Source organism: Mytilus californianus, unplaced genomic scaffold (assembly GCF_021869535.1).
Source record: "Mytilus californianus isolate M0D057914Y unplaced genomic scaffold, xbMytCali1.0.p SCAF_13, whole genome shotgun sequence".
NCBI classification, from domain to species: Eukaryota; Metazoa; Mollusca; class Bivalvia; order Mytilida; family Mytilidae; genus Mytilus; species Mytilus californianus.
Genome location: NW_026262615.1, coordinates 2,006,290 through 2,024,991, shown reverse-complemented (window position 1 = coordinate 2,024,991; position 18,702 = coordinate 2,006,290). Strand labels below are relative to the sequence as shown.

The following is an 18,702-nucleotide window of genomic DNA, read 5'->3' as shown; positions in this document are numbered from 1 at the left end:
AAGATGAAATCAATTCCTGCAATCGGTGAAAAACTATGTTGTATGTCATTAAAACACGTGTTTCCGGCAAGTTGTAAACCCATAGTAGTCCATTAAGCATTACAACTCATTCAATGGATTGGTCAATGACCCAGGTAAAAAAAATAGTGTTATGCAAACATACAATTATATTGGCGGAAACATAAAAATGCCAAATTATTCATATCCGTATAAGGTATCGTATCCGAACTGTTCATATAAACAAGATAATTGAGTGCTGAAAGGTCACATGTGATATGTATTTAAAATGGCAATTTTTATACTTAAAAGATATTTTACAGACCTTTTGTAACAAAATAACTTACATTTTAAAGCATAGGCTCACATCTTAATATTAATAGTAGCAGGCTATTTTGGCAGTTTTTGTGTACAGTTTTGCAATAAATGCAAAGACTAATAAAAGATACCAGCCTATTATTTCGAAAAAAAATCAAGCCCACTCATTAAGATTTAAACAACAATTAGAACAATATAACTACTGATAACTTACAGACGTATGTCTTATGAACAGCTGATGAATGCTATTTGGTATAATTACAATGTTTTGTTGTTGCTTTTGTCTAAATAAAATGCCAAACAAATGATCTCCTGTCATCTTCATACAATTTCAATTGTATTATATCTTTTTTTTTAATTACTGATTGATTATCTTTTTAATATGTTAACACTTACCACACGAAACCCCAACAGCTTTATTATGAGCACAGTTATTTTTTTCCCACCCAGGAAACGAACATTCATTCACGTCTCGTTCTCTGCCCGAACAGTCAAGATTGTTCATCATGACTTTACCATGTCCTTTTCCGAAGTAACCATTTCGATGTACAGTTGGATTGCTACAGGATATAAAAAAAAAACAAATGACGATACGTACGAATTTATTGGGCTGAATTTGTCTTTTAATTGCTACACTGCAAACATTTAATGATGCTTCTGATGACATGGCACACTTTTCTGAGATTTGACGAATGCGCTTTGAGAAGCAATGTACTATTAACTGATATGATAGGCTTTACAGGAATGAGATAACGCAGTCTTCCAATTTCTCGGGTCTTTCTAGAGCCAGGAGGAAAATTAGGTTTTAAGAATGGCAAGGTTATCAAGTACACCTCAAATTATTAGATATTTGTTTAATTACCTAAAATGGTTTACAGCCCAGGGTTTATACATCCCCGGCCATCAAAGTTTTAGCTTTGACGTTCGTGATGAGGTAAATCCAAAAATCGCTTCTGACGCATAAAACTTATAGTGTTATATTCATTATCATGATTAAATACATATGTATGAAACGCTACGAAACGTTTTGAGAGATAAAACCTCACGAGGATTAATAGAAAGGAGTATTCAAGTACTATAGTTATTTAATTCTATCCTCAAAGAATCAGTCAGTATTATTTGTTGAAAAAGTTATACACAGAGTTTTAGCAGAGGAAGATCCATTTGATTTATCAGATCCACTGTCTCGTCGCATTAAAAATTCATGTTCTAGAATACTGGATCTTCATTTATTCATATCGAAAACTTGTGTTAACGCACTCTATGTTTATTATATTTCTAATTATTTTCTTGACTTGGGGAATGTAGAAATGTCCGGATTTTAGGTTTGGCTAGTGACAGAATGCTTACCAAATTAGAAGTAAATGTTCAAGTGACATAAGTGTAGTTCGCAATCTACAACTTTTTTCTCTATCTTGTAGGACACACAATATCTCTAAAACAGCACCTGAGTCCGAACCGATTTTTTTTGTATTTTCGAATACACCTATTACCACACATATCTTTCAATATTTGCTGCATTGCAGATACACGAGAAAACTTACGTATTTATGAATCCTAACATTTTGCATATAACTTTGGCATCAAAGTCGTCAAAATTGTCGTCACATATAGTACCCCATTCACCATCATGTTTAACCTCAACACGTCCTTCTCCCGCAAATGAACCATTTACCAGTCTAACAACTGTAACATCTAAAAATCATATATATTCCATTAGTGAAATTCCTTTGAAATCAGCACGATTTCAAATAGTAAATATCAATTATTAGTGTAAATGTAAATAACATTAAGATAATATGCAAATCGTCCATTTTAACTTACTTCAATTGTGTTGCATATGAATGTGTATCTCATAGAGTAATGTTTGACTGGTGTAAGGGTAGTATTCTGCACCTAAATGCAATAAGTAGTCCGCAAAGTACAAATCGATTTAGCATCAGATGACTTGTTTGTCAAAATAGTATCATTCAGCATTTACGTACGTTTTTCATTGAACAGACATCATGGAAGATCTTCAAAGTTATCCATTAGATGTGGATAAAATAGATTTTATCAATATTTACCTTTTTTTTAAATCGAACAGTGGAATAATTAAAGATACATAAAAATCACTAAAATTCACTTAAGGAAAAGTTATTTCCCATGTATAATGAATTACAAAAACACAAATAAATACAAAGGGATAATAATTGACACTGTATTATGAAAGACGCGTAGTAACTGAAAGCGAAATTCTTAACCTGCTGATTTGTCTTTTTCTTACTCAATTCACGAGATTTAAACATCAGTAAATTACTATCGCATTTATTTTTCTAACCATCAAAACAAAAAACAATTGAAAGATTGTAAATATATCATTCCAACTAGCCATTTGAAATACCTGTGGCATAAACTTTATCATGATTAAAGTGGTTGATATAAAGAAGAGATTTCTAGAAGTAGGTGGTAAAGTAACTAAAGATATGAACAAGTTTTCTTCTATAAAAAAAGAAGGAAATGTGTTTTGATTGCCAATGAGACAAATATCCATCCAAGGTCAAATGAAATGGATGTAAGAAATTAAAGTAACCGTACAGCCTACAACAATGAGAAAAACCCATGCCGTATAGTCGGCTGTAAAAGGCCCCGACATGAAAAATATGAAACAATTCAATTGAGAAAAACTGACGGCCATATTCATAACAAAACAACCTACGAAAAACAAATTTGACAAATATGACCAACGACAGCTACTGAACTACAGGCACCTGACTTAGGATATGTTCATAAAGAATATGGCGGGTTTTAACAGTTTTGTGAGCGCTCAACCCTCTCCTAACCTTGGACAGTGGAACAGCACAACATAAGAACAAACTATAAAAACGTTTCTTTTGGACAAAGAAAACAACTTGTGTAGCATGAACGGTAATGTGTCAATCCTCTAAAATAAATCAAAACCAGACTGTCCAGAATTGATGCGTGTCAATTCAATCTCACGCGTATCGGTATTTGCAAATTATGAGTCATCAATGTTGGTAAAAATGCTTTACTCGTTGTCACAAGAGCAATTTGAAGAAGCAGATCAGTCCAGCTGGTAGATTATACTTTGTTTATCTATTACACTAACTTTTTGAGTATTCTTGTTTGTGTTATCAATAAACTTAACTATAAAAACAGTCCTAATGACGTACAAACGTCGGTACAACTTTGTTTGTATTTTCCAAGTTTTTTTGCATAGTCGTAATATACTTTTTTTAACATTTATCTATCCATTTTGTTATTAGTCATCGGCTTGTCATATAATTACAACAATCCTCAGACCACAAACTAAATCCACAAAATAATTTCTAATTGATAGCATTTGACGGTTTACTAATTTGCATTTTCAATTACTAGAAACTTCGATATCCCAATGCATAGATGGCATAACAGGTTGATGTCTTGGTTTGCAAAGCTTTCATCTTGGAATCGCTTTTATCTTCAAATTGTTTTGTTTCGAGCACCAGTATTGGGTCATGTGCAGCAAAACCCATACACCTGGCATGCCAACTTATCTGTCCGATATCTCAAGAAATTGTTTTTAATGTTCGCATCAAGCTAGTCAGTAAATCGCATGAAGGTCGCGTAGTTGACACCGTTTGTTACTAAAATACATTAATTTTGAAAAAAAACTAGCATGAATTTGCTAAAATTTGTTACATCTATGAACTTTAATGCTATGTTTCGATTTTTATTTAGAATAGTTGCCATAGGTATTGGTAATACGATTACGAAAAGACATTACATTCAGTATAATGGCGGACTTTCCCAAATTTTTGTCATTCAACTACCAGATAGTAAGAAATGATATACGACTCGCCCAAAAAGATTTTTACACATGGTACTTATTTTGTGCTTATCTACTTGCTGACAACAAAATCAGTTAAGGCGAAGCTGGTGCTCTATACTAATGCTTATGTTGTATAAATAATAACATGACTTAAATAACATCACAATCAAGTTGCGTCTTCAAGACTAATCTAGTATTTTTAATTGCTTAAAGGTATATCTTCAACTAGTTAGGTATGTTAGCTATAACTGTATATTCCAATCGTTGTGCAAAATGTATGTTTGGTCAATTAACAGGGCCAATTAAGCCCGAAATCTCACATTGTCCTCTACCGCAGTCTATGTTAAAGTACTGTGTATATCAATCCCTCAACCGTAGTACCCTTTTGTATCATGTTAAGGTAAACAACTTTAAATAACGCAGTGATAATTTACTTTATTAATTTTTACAAATGTATCATCTATGAAACTATCAAATCAATCTACTGTTTTATATTCTACTTACCACAGTTTACACTGATATCTTTAGAATGATGACAGACATTATTAGACCATCCGGGAAATATACAGCCTGATAAATCAAGTTCTTCTCCATTGCAGTCTAAGTCATTCATCCAAATTTTTCCTGTACCCGAATGACCAGCCCAAAAGACCGGATGTCTGTAATACAAGATCATCATACTAATTGTGTGCGACAGAAATATGTTTATCAGTTAATGATAATGCATATACGAGGGAAAAAGTATATTGATATGAATACACATTTTGATGAAAACATAGACGATAATAGAATATGTTTATGTAACAGCATAGGTAAGAACAACAGGCCACTTACTAATTCTTAGATGTGTCAACACTAGGTCCTAACGTAGCGTTTACAGGTCCATTAATGTGCTCTTTACACGAAAACTGCTCCAACAAAGTCATGAGGTACATTATGTATATTTTTTAGACATCATCACGAATTGGTTGGCCGATATGATGTGTCTATGTCTCTACACACAACCGACATGTTTTCAAAGTAATAGATCTTTAGATTACAGAAACGTCATCTTCCAATTCCAAATTCTGACATTTTGACTAAGTGTGGATTGGTTTGGCAAAAGCTGGCTCATTTATAATTTCATGCGGTTCTCGCAATTTTAGTTTTTCAGCCTAACTTGTATCTTTTAGATGCAATTATGAGATATGAACATCGGTGAAAATTCTGTAGCCTAAATATGACGGAGTCACTGTGTTGAATACAAATATACATAAAATTATTTCGTGTAAATCTCTTTCGGAAAGAATTTTTGCTCATTTCATCTCATTTTATTGACGATTGTCGACAATTGTTGATTGTTTTTTCAATTGTTATTTGAACAACAAATTATCAATTTTGCATCAATTTTGAATTTGCAGTGACTTACTAATGGCAAACATTTGTCAAATATGTTTTGTATCAGCCGCGAAACATACAATAGTTATCACCGGTTTTATACCAAATATCATTGGTATCAAGAACAATGTATTCAAAAACTTTCTATTGCATCAACTTTAGCTTTTAAGATTAAAAAATAAAACTTTATCGTGAAATAAGAATATATTGCTGTATTTTTTTATTTCCTTCACCCAGAGCAAAGAAGTCAAAATCAATACTTATTCAAAGGAAAACAATAAACTATGGGTAATTATATCATGAAACTTTTTGAGAATCCTAATTCCTTAATAATCAAAATTTACCATGGAGTAGGCAAATTCAAATACAGTTCTCATGAGTTTATATTTAACGAATTCCGATTATATTTGATTTCTGTAAAAAAAAAAACACAAAAAAAAAGGAGCCTTTTTGATTGTTTTCACATTAACGTACACATCCCATCTCTAATTATGATGATGATATTTATTGAGTATAATATAGATAATACACAACTGAGAGGGTGATATAGCTACTCCGTGAAAACAGCGTCAACCGAGGCGAAGGCAAGGTTAACAATGTATTTTCGAGGGGTAACAATCTGCTATATCACCTTCTCGGCTTTTTTGTTATTAAATGTATTATACAGAATGTTATTGTATTAATGTCTATTAAATTTCAAATTCAAAGTAATGACGACTTGTACATAACAATCATCTGTATTTAAAAAAGCGCACAACTGATCAAGCGTCTCTCTGAAGGTTATTCGACTATGTTCCATTCGATATCATCAGTTATTTCCCTCGTATTAACCAATCAAATTCTTGCATTTTGACATGGAGTATGATAAAAGAAGCTACATGATAGAGACAATAAGTCTGTACGTCAATTCAACATTGGTACTTACAGAACTTCTAGTCCAAGCATGCGACAAACAACACGGGCATCATTTTCATCGAATTTATCATTGCAAATTGTTCCCCATTGTCCACTGTGAAATACTTCAGCTCTTCCTTGTAGTTGATTTTTACCTCCTCGTAGTTGTATAACAGCTGCAAGTTTACAAAAACAAAACTTAAATCTCTTTATAAAAACAGGCCCTCAATTGGGAGATCGTTGCAAATAACCAGAACAAAGTATTAGACAAAAACATTATCATTAAGATTTCAAAACTTAATCTAAGACACAAGTCGGCTAAGTATAATGCCAGACGCATATTTCGTCTATATAAACATAATTAAACTTATCAGTGGCGCTAGAATCGAAATAGTGGTGGGCCGAATCAAACACAATGTTGAATAGTATTGAAAACCCCAAACAAATGTACAAAATAAGGCTTCTACTTTAGGAAATGCCTGTACCAAGTGAGGAATATGACAGTTGTTTCCCATTCGTTTGATGTGTTTGAGCTTTGTATTTTGCCATTAGATAAGGGACCTTCCGTTTTGAATTTTCCTTGGAGTTCGGTATTTTTGTTATTTTACTTTTTTATATACACCTGGGTGTAGACAAATATTAGCATTTCGAATAATTGAACATTGTATAAAACGGTCATCAAAGGAAAATTTGCGGAAAATAAGTAAACAAACTGCTTTGTTTATGCTTGATTCTATTTCTGATACAATAATACTTTAACAAAACCATATAGCTCATAAATAATAGCATAAGTGTTGTAACGAAATGTAGTTAATGGTAACACATCTAGAATAAAATGATCTTTTCCTATTTACAAAATATTGAATAAGATAAATCGATTAAGAAAACAAATATAAAACAAACAAAACTTGTGACATGAGAAAGAAACCAGCGTAATATAGTTGCCTTAGTCATTTATTATACATCCATCGATCAATTTCTTTCCTTATCAAGTCCTACACTGTGCCATAATCATATCATAAGAGGTAATGTATGGTGAAAGGTGAAAAAACATGTCGTTTTAATACTTTTAAAATTCTTCGAATTAACTCTAATCAAATGATACAGACATGTTATCACCGTAGTGGACTTCGTTTAGATGATAGATGTTAGTTTGTTTTAGATGAAAATAAATACGTTATGTCAATTTCAAATTATCAGTTAGCAATTAAACAAGTTGTGGTTTGAAATCCTTCACGTTTAAGTAAAATGGTATATTTTATATATATGGCTAACTCGGCTGTGAATTTTTATGTGCTGGTTTATGTTGTTTTATGTATTCGTTTTTATTCTGTAGTTAGTCACTACTTCGGTGTTATCATGTATATCTATTATATAGTCATTTTTATAAATTTACTGTTTGCAAAAGTATGAATTATTCTAAATACTAAGGATTTTCTTATCCCAGACATATAACCTTAGCCGTATTTGGCACAACTTTTTGGAACTTTTGGTCCTCAATGCTCTTCAACTTTGTACTTGTTTTGGCTTTCGAACTTTTTTTATCTGAGCGTCACTGGTTAATCTTGTGTGAACGAAATGCGCGTCTTGCGTATTAAATTTTAAACCTGGTACCTTTTGTTAGCTATTATTCGTATGTTTCTCTGTCCTATATGTTCTCCCATTTATTTGTATTGTAGTCCTGTCATGTAATGTTGTCATTTTAATGTTATAATTATCATTGCCATAAAAGCGGGAGGTTTGGCTACCCTCAAAACCAGGTTCAACCCACTATTTTTTTCTTAAAATGTCCTGTACCAAGTCAGGAAAATGGCCATTGTTATATTATAGTTCGTTTCTGTGTGTGTTACATTTTAATGTTGTGTTTCTGTTGTGTCGTAGTTCTCCTCTTATATTTGATGTGTTTGCCTCAGTTTTAGTTTGTAACCCGGATTTGGTTTTTTCTCAATCGATTTATGCCTTTATTTACGCGACTAGTCAACATTCCTTACTGTGTTGATGGGTAAGTTCCAGTTGTAATATAACACAAATAACCTACAAAGAATAAAAGAAACAGTAAATTCAGAGATTATTGTGTGCATTTATAACTACAATTTTCCTGCAATCACATATAGTGTTCCTGTGTCATTTTGAATATATTGTATGCGTATAATTTTCAGCAATGAATTGACACTTTACATTAGAATAATTGCTCAAAATGCAACATTTAATAAAAAGGCGGGAGATACCACAGGGACATTCAAAAGTCATAAGTTGAAGAGAAACTAAACAACAGTATGGCAAATTGAAAATTTTCTGTGCAAAATTATGGATTTTATCAAATTATAGCTGTTTGGTATTACATGAGAAAAGTGAGTATATAAGTTTCGTAAAATCCTCTGTTGCTGTCTGAGGCACGGTACTGGAAAATTGGTGCAACCTCTGCCGATTCGAAAAATAGTTTAAATTTAAATCATAGTTAAGAACAACGTTTTATACGAATGTGTATTGTAGTCAAGGTTCAAGTTGAATTGAAGGCACAAGCTTATTTGAACATGGTATGGGCATACTATCTTATGCATGGCGATGTTCTTAACCACTAGAGATGCTTATAGAAGTCTTTCATATTTGTTAATTCTTTACAGATTGCATTAGAAAATAAATGAGTAATTACATGAATAATGGACAGAAAAGTTCTCTCTTTAAGTACACTTATGTCTAGTAAACAAGTTTTGACCTGAAAATGTCATTTTTCATCTTTATTCAGCCATGTTCAGCCTTTCAGTCAATATTTTTAGACTTGTCCACTACGGTAAATTCAGTACTGTTAAGACATTTCGATTGCAGTCAATTCAGTACTGTTCAGTAGCTTTTCAGACAATTCAGTTTGATGTTGATGTGTACAACTACTGAAAACTCTCAACATAGACTGAACAGATCTTTTAAATTGACTGCAATCTAATTGTCTGAACAATACTGAATTTACCGCAATGGATAGATCGGATTATTGAACGATAGACTAAAAAGGGCTAAATAACATATTGTCAGTTATTTAAGAACTGTTCAGATCAAAATTACCGTTTCAGATCGGAATTTGTTTACGAGTTGTAGGTACTCCAAAGTATTCATATTTTATGTGGTTTAAGGTGTCATATCCTAATGTTGAGCTCAAATGCTGTTTTCATTACAAAAAGTTTGATTTCATCAGTAATTTTAGACATGACCCCTCTCCTTTAAAGGTCGAAGAACTCCAACGATCTGCGTTAATTACTCTATTGCATGTTGTATACTAGACTCTAGATAAAGATTATTTATTATTTTTTACTTTTACGTGGAGCCGGGTTTTAAACGTACAGATTCGCAAGGTAACCGTTTACGGAAAGACATGATATCATATCCGTACACATCATTCTGACTTTGACAGGAACCAGTCTCTTCTCTTACTCATTAATGTCGCGTGTTAAGTGGTGAAGCTGCAAATACCAAATTGCAATTCTTTGGTTTGACCATTTACCTCACTCGTGTCGAGCACGCTACCATGATTAAAAGTGTGTGATCACTGATTCTATATATTTTGAGCAATTTTTAAACCTAACATTTGATGATCAAGATAAATTTTAAATTTAGATTAATCTTTTTATATACATTTATAATTGTTATTTTCAATTGTATCTCTTAAAATATTTTTTAATGCAGGTTTAACCTATTTATCTAGTATTTTTAAAGACTCTACCGTTCATAACTATTTTTTGTATCATTTTACGTCAGTTATATAGGACGTCAGTATAGAAAATAATGCTCCTTCAGCAGGAGACCATGAAGCATCGAAGTTTTAATATGATTCACATGGCCATGTTATAACAGGGGACCTAAAAATCAGTCAATACCGAGAGGTTAAAAACTTCTAGGGAAATGGACAAAATAGTTCTCAACCGAGTTGTCAGGTCACATTACTAAATAATTTTAAAACTAATGAAGGAGTTAAAACACATCTTTTTTTAGGATAAGAAACAAACTTAAAGTTCTCAAAAAGTGTTTTTTTGTTCAAACCGGCCGACAAAGTGGCACTTGTATGACGTTAATACAACAAGATTGTTCTATAGAATTAAATTATAAATTCTGCAACATGCAAGGCCATGCGCTCCACGGAGATTCAAATAGTTAACAACCATGTCATAACAAAATCTCAGCTGAAGGCCTCATCTGGATATTTAAAGGTCCCTACTAGTTACTGGCTACCTAAACTACACACAAAGACTCATTATTAAACTGTCTTTTAAAACATATGAAAATAAGGTGGTTAATTATCTTTTAAGTGTAAATAAATGGCCTTTGAAAGTCTTCATTTCAGTTGAAAGTTATGATTGTTCTACTATCTACAATACACTTAACCTTATCAAACAGAAGTTTCCTTACTCAACTCATGGAAAGCCTTCTTCTTTAATCATGGTAATGGAAAAAGTTGAACTGCTATATATAATCTTTTCTCTAATTCTTCGTCAATTTATCCCTTTCTGCACCCATTGTATAAAAAATTTAATCAACGTGTGATTCGTTTGATCTCAGTTCTTCATTGGTTAAAATCCGATTATGACGTCTAATTTTCTTGCTTTCCTCTGAATTTCCTATTGTGACGGCATAAAAAAAGGCGACCATGCCTGATGACGTCACATAGAAAGAGCACATCTTTTTTGCAGATCATCCGAAATTTGCTTGCGTATTGTTTGAAAATCATTAGAGAAACAGATTCCACCACCAAATCTCGTGTAATACGATATTTGTCCACTCTCGACAGTTAAATTTTAAATATTTAACTGTCTCGAGTGGATAAATATCGTATCACACTCGATGCAGTGGTAGAATCTATATTTATCCTTCGATTAAACTTTTCTTAAAGGTTATCAATAAGACACTGAATCTTGGTTTTATCGGTACTAACATTGATTTATTCTTTATATGAATTAAATCATGACTAAAATGTTATTGGTATACAGTTAAAACTAATGTCTATACACGTTACTTATTTATTTTTATTTTTGGGGGGAAGGATGCTTTCCTCAGAGTCTTTTCACTTAATACGTTGGATGTGTACTAATTGTTATTTGAGTCTGGTAGAAAATGATTTGTTTCTTAGTAAAATTTGTATTGATTTTGTGAAGTCTGTCTTATTTCTTGACTTACGTCTAGAAATTGCCAACGAGGGTCGGTCGAGAACAAAAAATTACGACAAAACAGAGAATTTTAGCTTTCCAATTGTGAAATTTCCATTTCTATGTAGCATAATTCCGGCAGCGCCTGTATATGAAGTTTATATCTCCCAGTTGAGACGATATTACGAGCTTCCGTTCCTTATTATGATTCCAGTAATTGAAGATTGCTGCTCACAAGGAATCTATTGACCTAATGGTTCAAAGTGAAAAGTTACAGTCATCTCTTCGAAAATTTTACGGACGTCATCACGAGTTGGTTGACCGTTGTAGAATGTCTGTGACACAAATTACCATGGATATGTTCAAATTGTCGTAACCATAATCCCGTCCTATTTTCGAATGTGACGTTACCGAACCAGACTTATTTACCAAATTTGTACTAACTGATGATGAGCAACATGACGGATGCCATTTGTGCTCGCTCATTCTGGCACTTGAGATCACTCTCAGTTTTTAGTGGGGTTCATGTATCGCAGTCTTTTGTTTTTTATGAGAGTTTATAACAAATATGACACCAAAAATTATATTTCTTGAAAAAGTTTGAATTAAACGAAAGAAAATTTCAACATATGGACAAAATTCTATGTAATTCTTAAAGAGTCTTTTGTAGACAAAACGGGCGTCTGGCGTACAAAATTTTAATTCTGGTATCGATGAGTATATTTATCGACATAAAATGAAAAAAATTATTATAAAGTTTTTAATTTAAAGCTGGGCAATCAGTTTTTTACAGAAATATTTAGCTGGGCTTTTTTTGGTGATGGTACAAAAAATCTCTGCACCTTTGTTTGCAGTATACCATCTTCGCCGCAAGTTTATTGTTTTCTGTTTGGTATTGAATTTATAGTTAAGATCTATTTATTACACCTTGTGATCCGTTTATTTGGCAATCGCCAATGGCAGTCAGCAGGATTTAAGAACATTTGTTGTTCGACCTGTTAGTCAAATGCGTTTTGTTAAAATATACTTTTTCACTTTGTTAGTCTTTTGGAAAATGTTGTTTGTGCTGTATTTAGACCCCTCTAACAAGAAATTTGTTTTGCATGCACACGTATAAAAATTGCGGTTTTATCCAACGCAATCATAGGTTTGAACGTTGTTTTCAATTTAGACTTGTTTATATTTTTTGTTTGGGCTTGTATTATATTTGCCTTCGGGTTTATATGATCCGTTAATCCTATTTTGACTCCTCAAAATTCAAGAGTCTATCCTAAATTGAGGTAAATTTTGTGGCCTTCCAATAACCGTTTCGATTCCTAACATCACTGAAGAGACATTAATTGTCGAAATCCGGGTATGGTGTACAAAAAATCTCTGCACCTTTGTTTGCAGTATACCATCTTCGCCGCAAGTTTATTGTTTTCTGTTTGGTATTGAATTTATAGTTAAGATCCATTTATTACACCTTGTGATCCGTTTATTTGGCAATCGCCAATGGCAGTCAGCAGGATTTAAGAACATTTGTTGTTCGACCTGTTAGTCAAATGCGTTCTGTTAAAATATACTTTTTCACTTTTTTAGTCTGTTGGAAAATGTTGTTTGTGCTGTATATATACTATAGTATACAGTAATAAATTTTCATGCAACCACTGAATTGGCCTCTTTATAATCTAAATATAAAGGACTATGTTTCTTTGTTTGTACACCAAAATAAAAATAACGTTACGTCATTGGTTGAATTTCCATTGTTTAGTACGTTTTTAACCAATCACAATGTTTTGGTGTACGCTTTTGCAAATATTATCCCGAATGCATTAGATTCTGAAACGGCGAATTACAGGCTCCTGACTTGAGATATGCACATACATAATGTGGCGGGGTTAAACGAGGTGTAGCAGAACAACATTAGAACAATCTATAAAAATAATCTGAAAAGGGCTTGACTTATCAATTCGATACACAGCACAAAACACAACAAACATATACAATAAAGGCACAAAGTACCGATCTGAGAGTACTGGCATTACTTAAAGCTAGTTCATAGCCATTAACGACTTCGTGTCATCCATACATCATGCATCCAATATCAATTGTGGATAAATTCAACATATATCGATACTTAAAACAATTGATTGCTTGATTTTGTCTGCGTTATGTCCAGTGACAAATACACCACGCATATTCAGGACGAGAACAAATTAACCAAATATACCTACCTAAGTCTACCTAAGTGTTTCCAAACGCAGGAGGTCAGTTTGCTCCTCTATATTTGGCTCTGTTTCATCATCACTAACTAATATACGATAGGTAAGTCCTGCAGGAGGGGTCGACCGGGATGAAGGGCGAGAAATTTTGACTGCCACTGGAAAAGAGGGTGTTTTAGAAAGTGACAGAAATTTAGCCAAGGACCCATCTAAGAGTTGTTGCAAGGTTTCTTAACGTGAAGAGTTCGCGGAACTCTGTCTATACGAGATATAGGATTAAACGCAGCTATTCTGACCAGACGTGGCTACGTATTTATACATCTCGCATAGGCAAACGGACGCCCCAATTTGGCAGGGGTTTTACTGCCGGTTAAAAGAAAACTAAGAGAGACAATATTAGTATAACCTAGCCACCCTTGGGTTTTGTCATCTGAGACACTTATTTGAATTTATTCGTAAAAAAGTATCAACCGTCAGACTGCCAAAGTGTGACTTTGTTGGAAATGCAAACAAAAGGTTTTGGACACATACTCAGTAGTTGGAAATTGACATTTAACTACAGACAAATCTTTAGTAAAAGCGTAGTTAGAATATCCGCTTCCTACAATATCAAAGGACTAAGGATTTTTTTTATTAGGTTTTAAGTATTGCGTTCATTCAAAACTTTGACGAAATTCACGCTCCTTTGAACGATCTGAATAAATTGAAAAGACCAAAATAATACTAGTAAGTTAAACTGAACTAGATGTATGATAGTTTAGAACTGACAAATTGCTCTTTTCAGAAGCAATTGGGTTTCTTTTTCAACTGAAAAATAAAACGTAAGATTCAGATGTAAAGAAAAATACTCGAATCAATATTCTAAATAAAGGTTTAGTAACTCGAAAATGATACATTTCAAAGTTTTACACTGAATAAAGTACCGAAAATAATTTACTTACTGCACAAATTGCATTGTATCGCCTTAGAATCATTGTAAGCACAGGTAATATCTGTTTATTCGTGCAAATGTGCACTTATAATGATTTCTTATCATCGATATATGTCTGGTATTGCATAACTTGTTTGTATACGTCATTAGTTTTTGAACACTGTTGTTTTCTTTTTAACATGAAACATTTTTAAAATAACATTGCTGTACCAAAAACTGGCTATCAAGTATACTTATAGTTACTTATATCTTTTGTGAAAACATATCCGACGATCACAATTGATAGTAAGTTAAACTGATGTGTTCATGACGAGTGCGGTTTTTTTTCTCTCGTAAGATGTTTTGTGAAAAAAGTCGCTGTAGTTTTTGTAATAGAAATTCGATGATGCCAATGAAAAATGTTTGGAGATATTATGATGTTGTATTCTCTTATACGCCTTATAAAACAAATATTCTAATTTTGCTATGTGTGCTTCAGCGTAAAATTGTGTAATAGTTTACAGAAAACCAACAGTATAGAGATCCAGGATACAAGGAGAATGATATCATCAAAATAGCTACGTACTATATATAGAATAGCAAGAAATTTAGGTCATATAAAGGAGAAAAACCAACATGCGTAAACATTAGCTAAGTTTAAAAAGTTAACCAAGAAATGTATGCCCAACAATAATGATTAACGTCATATTTGGATTTTTCAAGTTGATTGACCTGTTTACTGATAACATAATACACATTGATTTGGACCATTTGAAGGTTTTTGTTCTCGTGTGAATTTCAACAGGTGCCCGACTACCGTGTTAAATGATTTTAGGACATTTTACAAAATGATTCTTATATACATGTAAGACTCGGAGGTACGATGGAGACGCTGAACATGAAGAAGTGTGATGGTCACGCTGAAGTGCGATGGTCTGCACCGAAGTGCTGTTCGCTGATTGATCTGCGATGATATATATATAGTTATATGACGCATGATGGCTAGTTTAAAATCTACTGTTGTGCAATTATTATGAGAAGTATACTTTTTCATAGCTAGTGTATAAATTTTCATTCAATATTGTCTATGTATGCCATTACAGTTGCATACTAGTCTAAATGAGGGATCTTCCTCTTTCATTTCCTACATGTGGACATAATTCTGCGTTAACATTTATCTTTACTTTGTCCCTCTCATAAAATCCTCGTTTACTGTTATATAATAAAAAGGAGAGTCTGTGGACTCGTATGTATTTATAGAATGCCACTCTCCTAAAAGTCTACTAGATCACACCCGGGCATTTAGAGCGTGGTTGAAAGTATGTAAACTGTTATAGGATGAATTTTTGTAAAATATTTTATGACTGGAGAATTTCAGGAAAGGTATCAAAATTCATCGGTACTTGGGGACAGGACAACTTTTTTAGCCCTCTCCCTTTTTTTCAAAATCCGTTATTTTTTTTTCTATTAGTTTCAATTATTTTCGTGTTTTTCTGTATACTATGAACATACATGTACTATAATCTCTATATAATATATAACCGCCGTTGATAGTTAACTTGGAATTGATAGTAAATAGCAAATACAATGTACACTTTATTTATAGTATATGTTTGTTCATAGTATACAGAAAAAGCAAAAATAATTGTCCTGTCCCCCAAGTACCTATGAAAATTGTGTGTAATTCTAAACAGTCCTAAACAGAAGTCTTGTCTACGACTTAAAAGTCCGTCCGATGACGGAAACAATATCAGGACGCCTTTATTTTCGTTTTCCTCCCAAAATAATCTAAACGGAATAATCATAAGCGAGGATGACAAATGCGACTATGAAAGGTACCTATAGGTCACAGAGGCATGATGATTAATTTATTGTGGGAGGAAGAGAAGCGACACACAAAATGAGGTCTTCTCATTTAATAGTATAGATAAGCCCCTTATTAACTTAAGACCCCGTAAACTTTTTCTAACAAACAAATTGACTTCTACATCGACATGAAAAGCATTTAGTTTATGTAGTCCATTGCACATCAGCGTTACCACCATCGGACTTCGGGGAAGCTATCAACAAGATAGCGTCACAATGCCGACATCGCACTTCAGGGCCAAACCACTCCATATTAGCGAGATTATCGCGGTTCAGAGTCCTAAAAAGATATATGTATGGAGCTTTAACATATTTATTTTGTATTTATATTTGTCCATGTCTGGTTGTGAGTACAGAATAGAAGATATGGTTGTATGCACTTATCTTTAACTCTTTAAACTTCATATCTCATTTATTAGAGAAAAATGAAGTACTAGAATTACGTCTGTCACGATTGTAATGCACTTTGACATAACTGATTGTATTATACTGTGAAATCTTAACAGCTGAAAGGGAAGACCGTCACTTTGTCTGGAATGTGCATACTTGCAAATGATATGCAAGAATCTATACTAAATCATTTCGATTTGCGGTTTACAAAACAATCACGCCAGTAAATTGCCGTTACATCAATAAATTGCTTGGGTATGCAGTGACTTGTCGTAATTTATAGTTCTTAGTTCCAAGGACGTGTTTTGCTTAATTAATTCTTTTATGCAGGCTTATCACATTTTAGCTTCTACATGTGCCTGTATGTCTAGCTTGAACTGTAGTGTCTCCTGGATCTCTGCTAAGCTTTGGCCATTGAGGTGATCTTGAATCTATATAATGATTTTCGTGTGTATGTCCAAATCATTCTGTATCTATGCAAATGTTCAGAAATGTGTGTGTGTGTTTTTTTTTTTTCCCTTTTGGTGTTTTTTTTTTTTTAGGGGGGGAAGGGGGGTAAGGGTTTTTTTTTGTGAGGGATGCTTAAGTTTGAAGCTAGACCATTTCAAATTCATTTTATGAATTACCCGCTAATGTCATTGTCAAAATACATCCAGAGTTAATTTACGTAATGCATTTCTTTATCATAATAATGCAAATCAAATACGCCTGAGTTTTTTAATAAAATATTAACAGTGCTGTTTCCTACTTTTGAGGAGGAAAGATATTAAAATTTTTGGAAAAAATTAATCAATCAATAGTGGACATGTTAATATGAAGAGGGTTTTATTTCACTTCTAGGCCCGACATGACAAATGGGAAACAAATCAAACGAGAAAACCAATTCGGCCTGATTTATGACAAAAGAATAAACTATAAAAAAAAAAAAGAGAATTTGACATAAAGCAACCAACGACAACCACTGATTTAAAGGCTCCTGACATGGGACAGGCACAAATAGAATGTGTCGGGGTTAAACATTTTTGTGAGCAATAAAGCCTCCCCTAACCTTGGGACAGTGGTGAAACTGCACAAAATAAGAACTAACTGTAACAAGAGTGCACACGCTGAAATGTCTCGACTGTTTTTCTAACAATGATTGATTTTATGTTGATAAATCCAAAAGATAAATTTTTACTACAAGGATCACATAAACTTAACATCATCAATGATCCATGAAAATGAGGTCAAGATCAGATTAACAAAGCAGGACAGACATGTACACCTTACAATCATTCCATACATTAAATATAGCTGACCTATTGCTTATAGTTTTCAAGAAACAGACCAAACCATGGAAACATGATATTGACCCAATAAACCATGAAAATGACGTCAAGGTCAGATGAACCCTACCAATCAGACATGTACAACTTACAATCATGTCATGCATTAATTGAAGTTGACCTATTGCTTATAGTATCTAAGAAACAGACTTAACCAGGAAAACTTAACACTGACCAATGAACCATGAACATGAGGTCAAGATCAGGTGAAAACGGCCAGACAGAAATATAAACCTTACAATTGTTCCATGAAACAAATATAGTTGAGCTATTGCTTATAAATAATATCAGAAAAGAAGATCAAAGGACAAACACTAAACAAAGACCAATGAACTGCGAAAATGAGGTCAAGGTCAAATGAAACCTGCCAGAATGACATGTACACCGTAGAATCATTCCATACATCACATATATTTGACCTACTGCTTATAGTATCTGAGAAACGGACCTTATTACTGATCCATACAATGAGGTCAGGGTC

The 18,702-nt window shown here is 33.1% G+C and overlaps 1 protein-coding gene across 1 annotated transcript in view; it reads right to left on the bottom strand.

Moving 5' to 3' along the window:
• Nucleotides 1–18,702, bottom strand: part of LOC127723838 (deleted in malignant brain tumors 1 protein-like) — a 162,998-nt gene that overhangs the window by 99,241 nt on the left and 45,055 nt on the right. The window contains exons 3-6 of the mRNA XM_052230560.1: nucleotides 6,429–6,573; nucleotides 4,631–4,785; nucleotides 1,860–2,010; nucleotides 712–875 (exon numbers count right to left, since the gene is read on the bottom strand). Of these exons, the coding sequence (XP_052086520.1) occupies nucleotides 712–875; nucleotides 1,860–2,010; nucleotides 4,631–4,785; nucleotides 6,429–6,573 (615 nt within the window). The remainder of the gene's footprint in view (nucleotides 1–711; nucleotides 876–1,859; nucleotides 2,011–4,630; nucleotides 4,786–6,428; nucleotides 6,574–18,702) is intronic.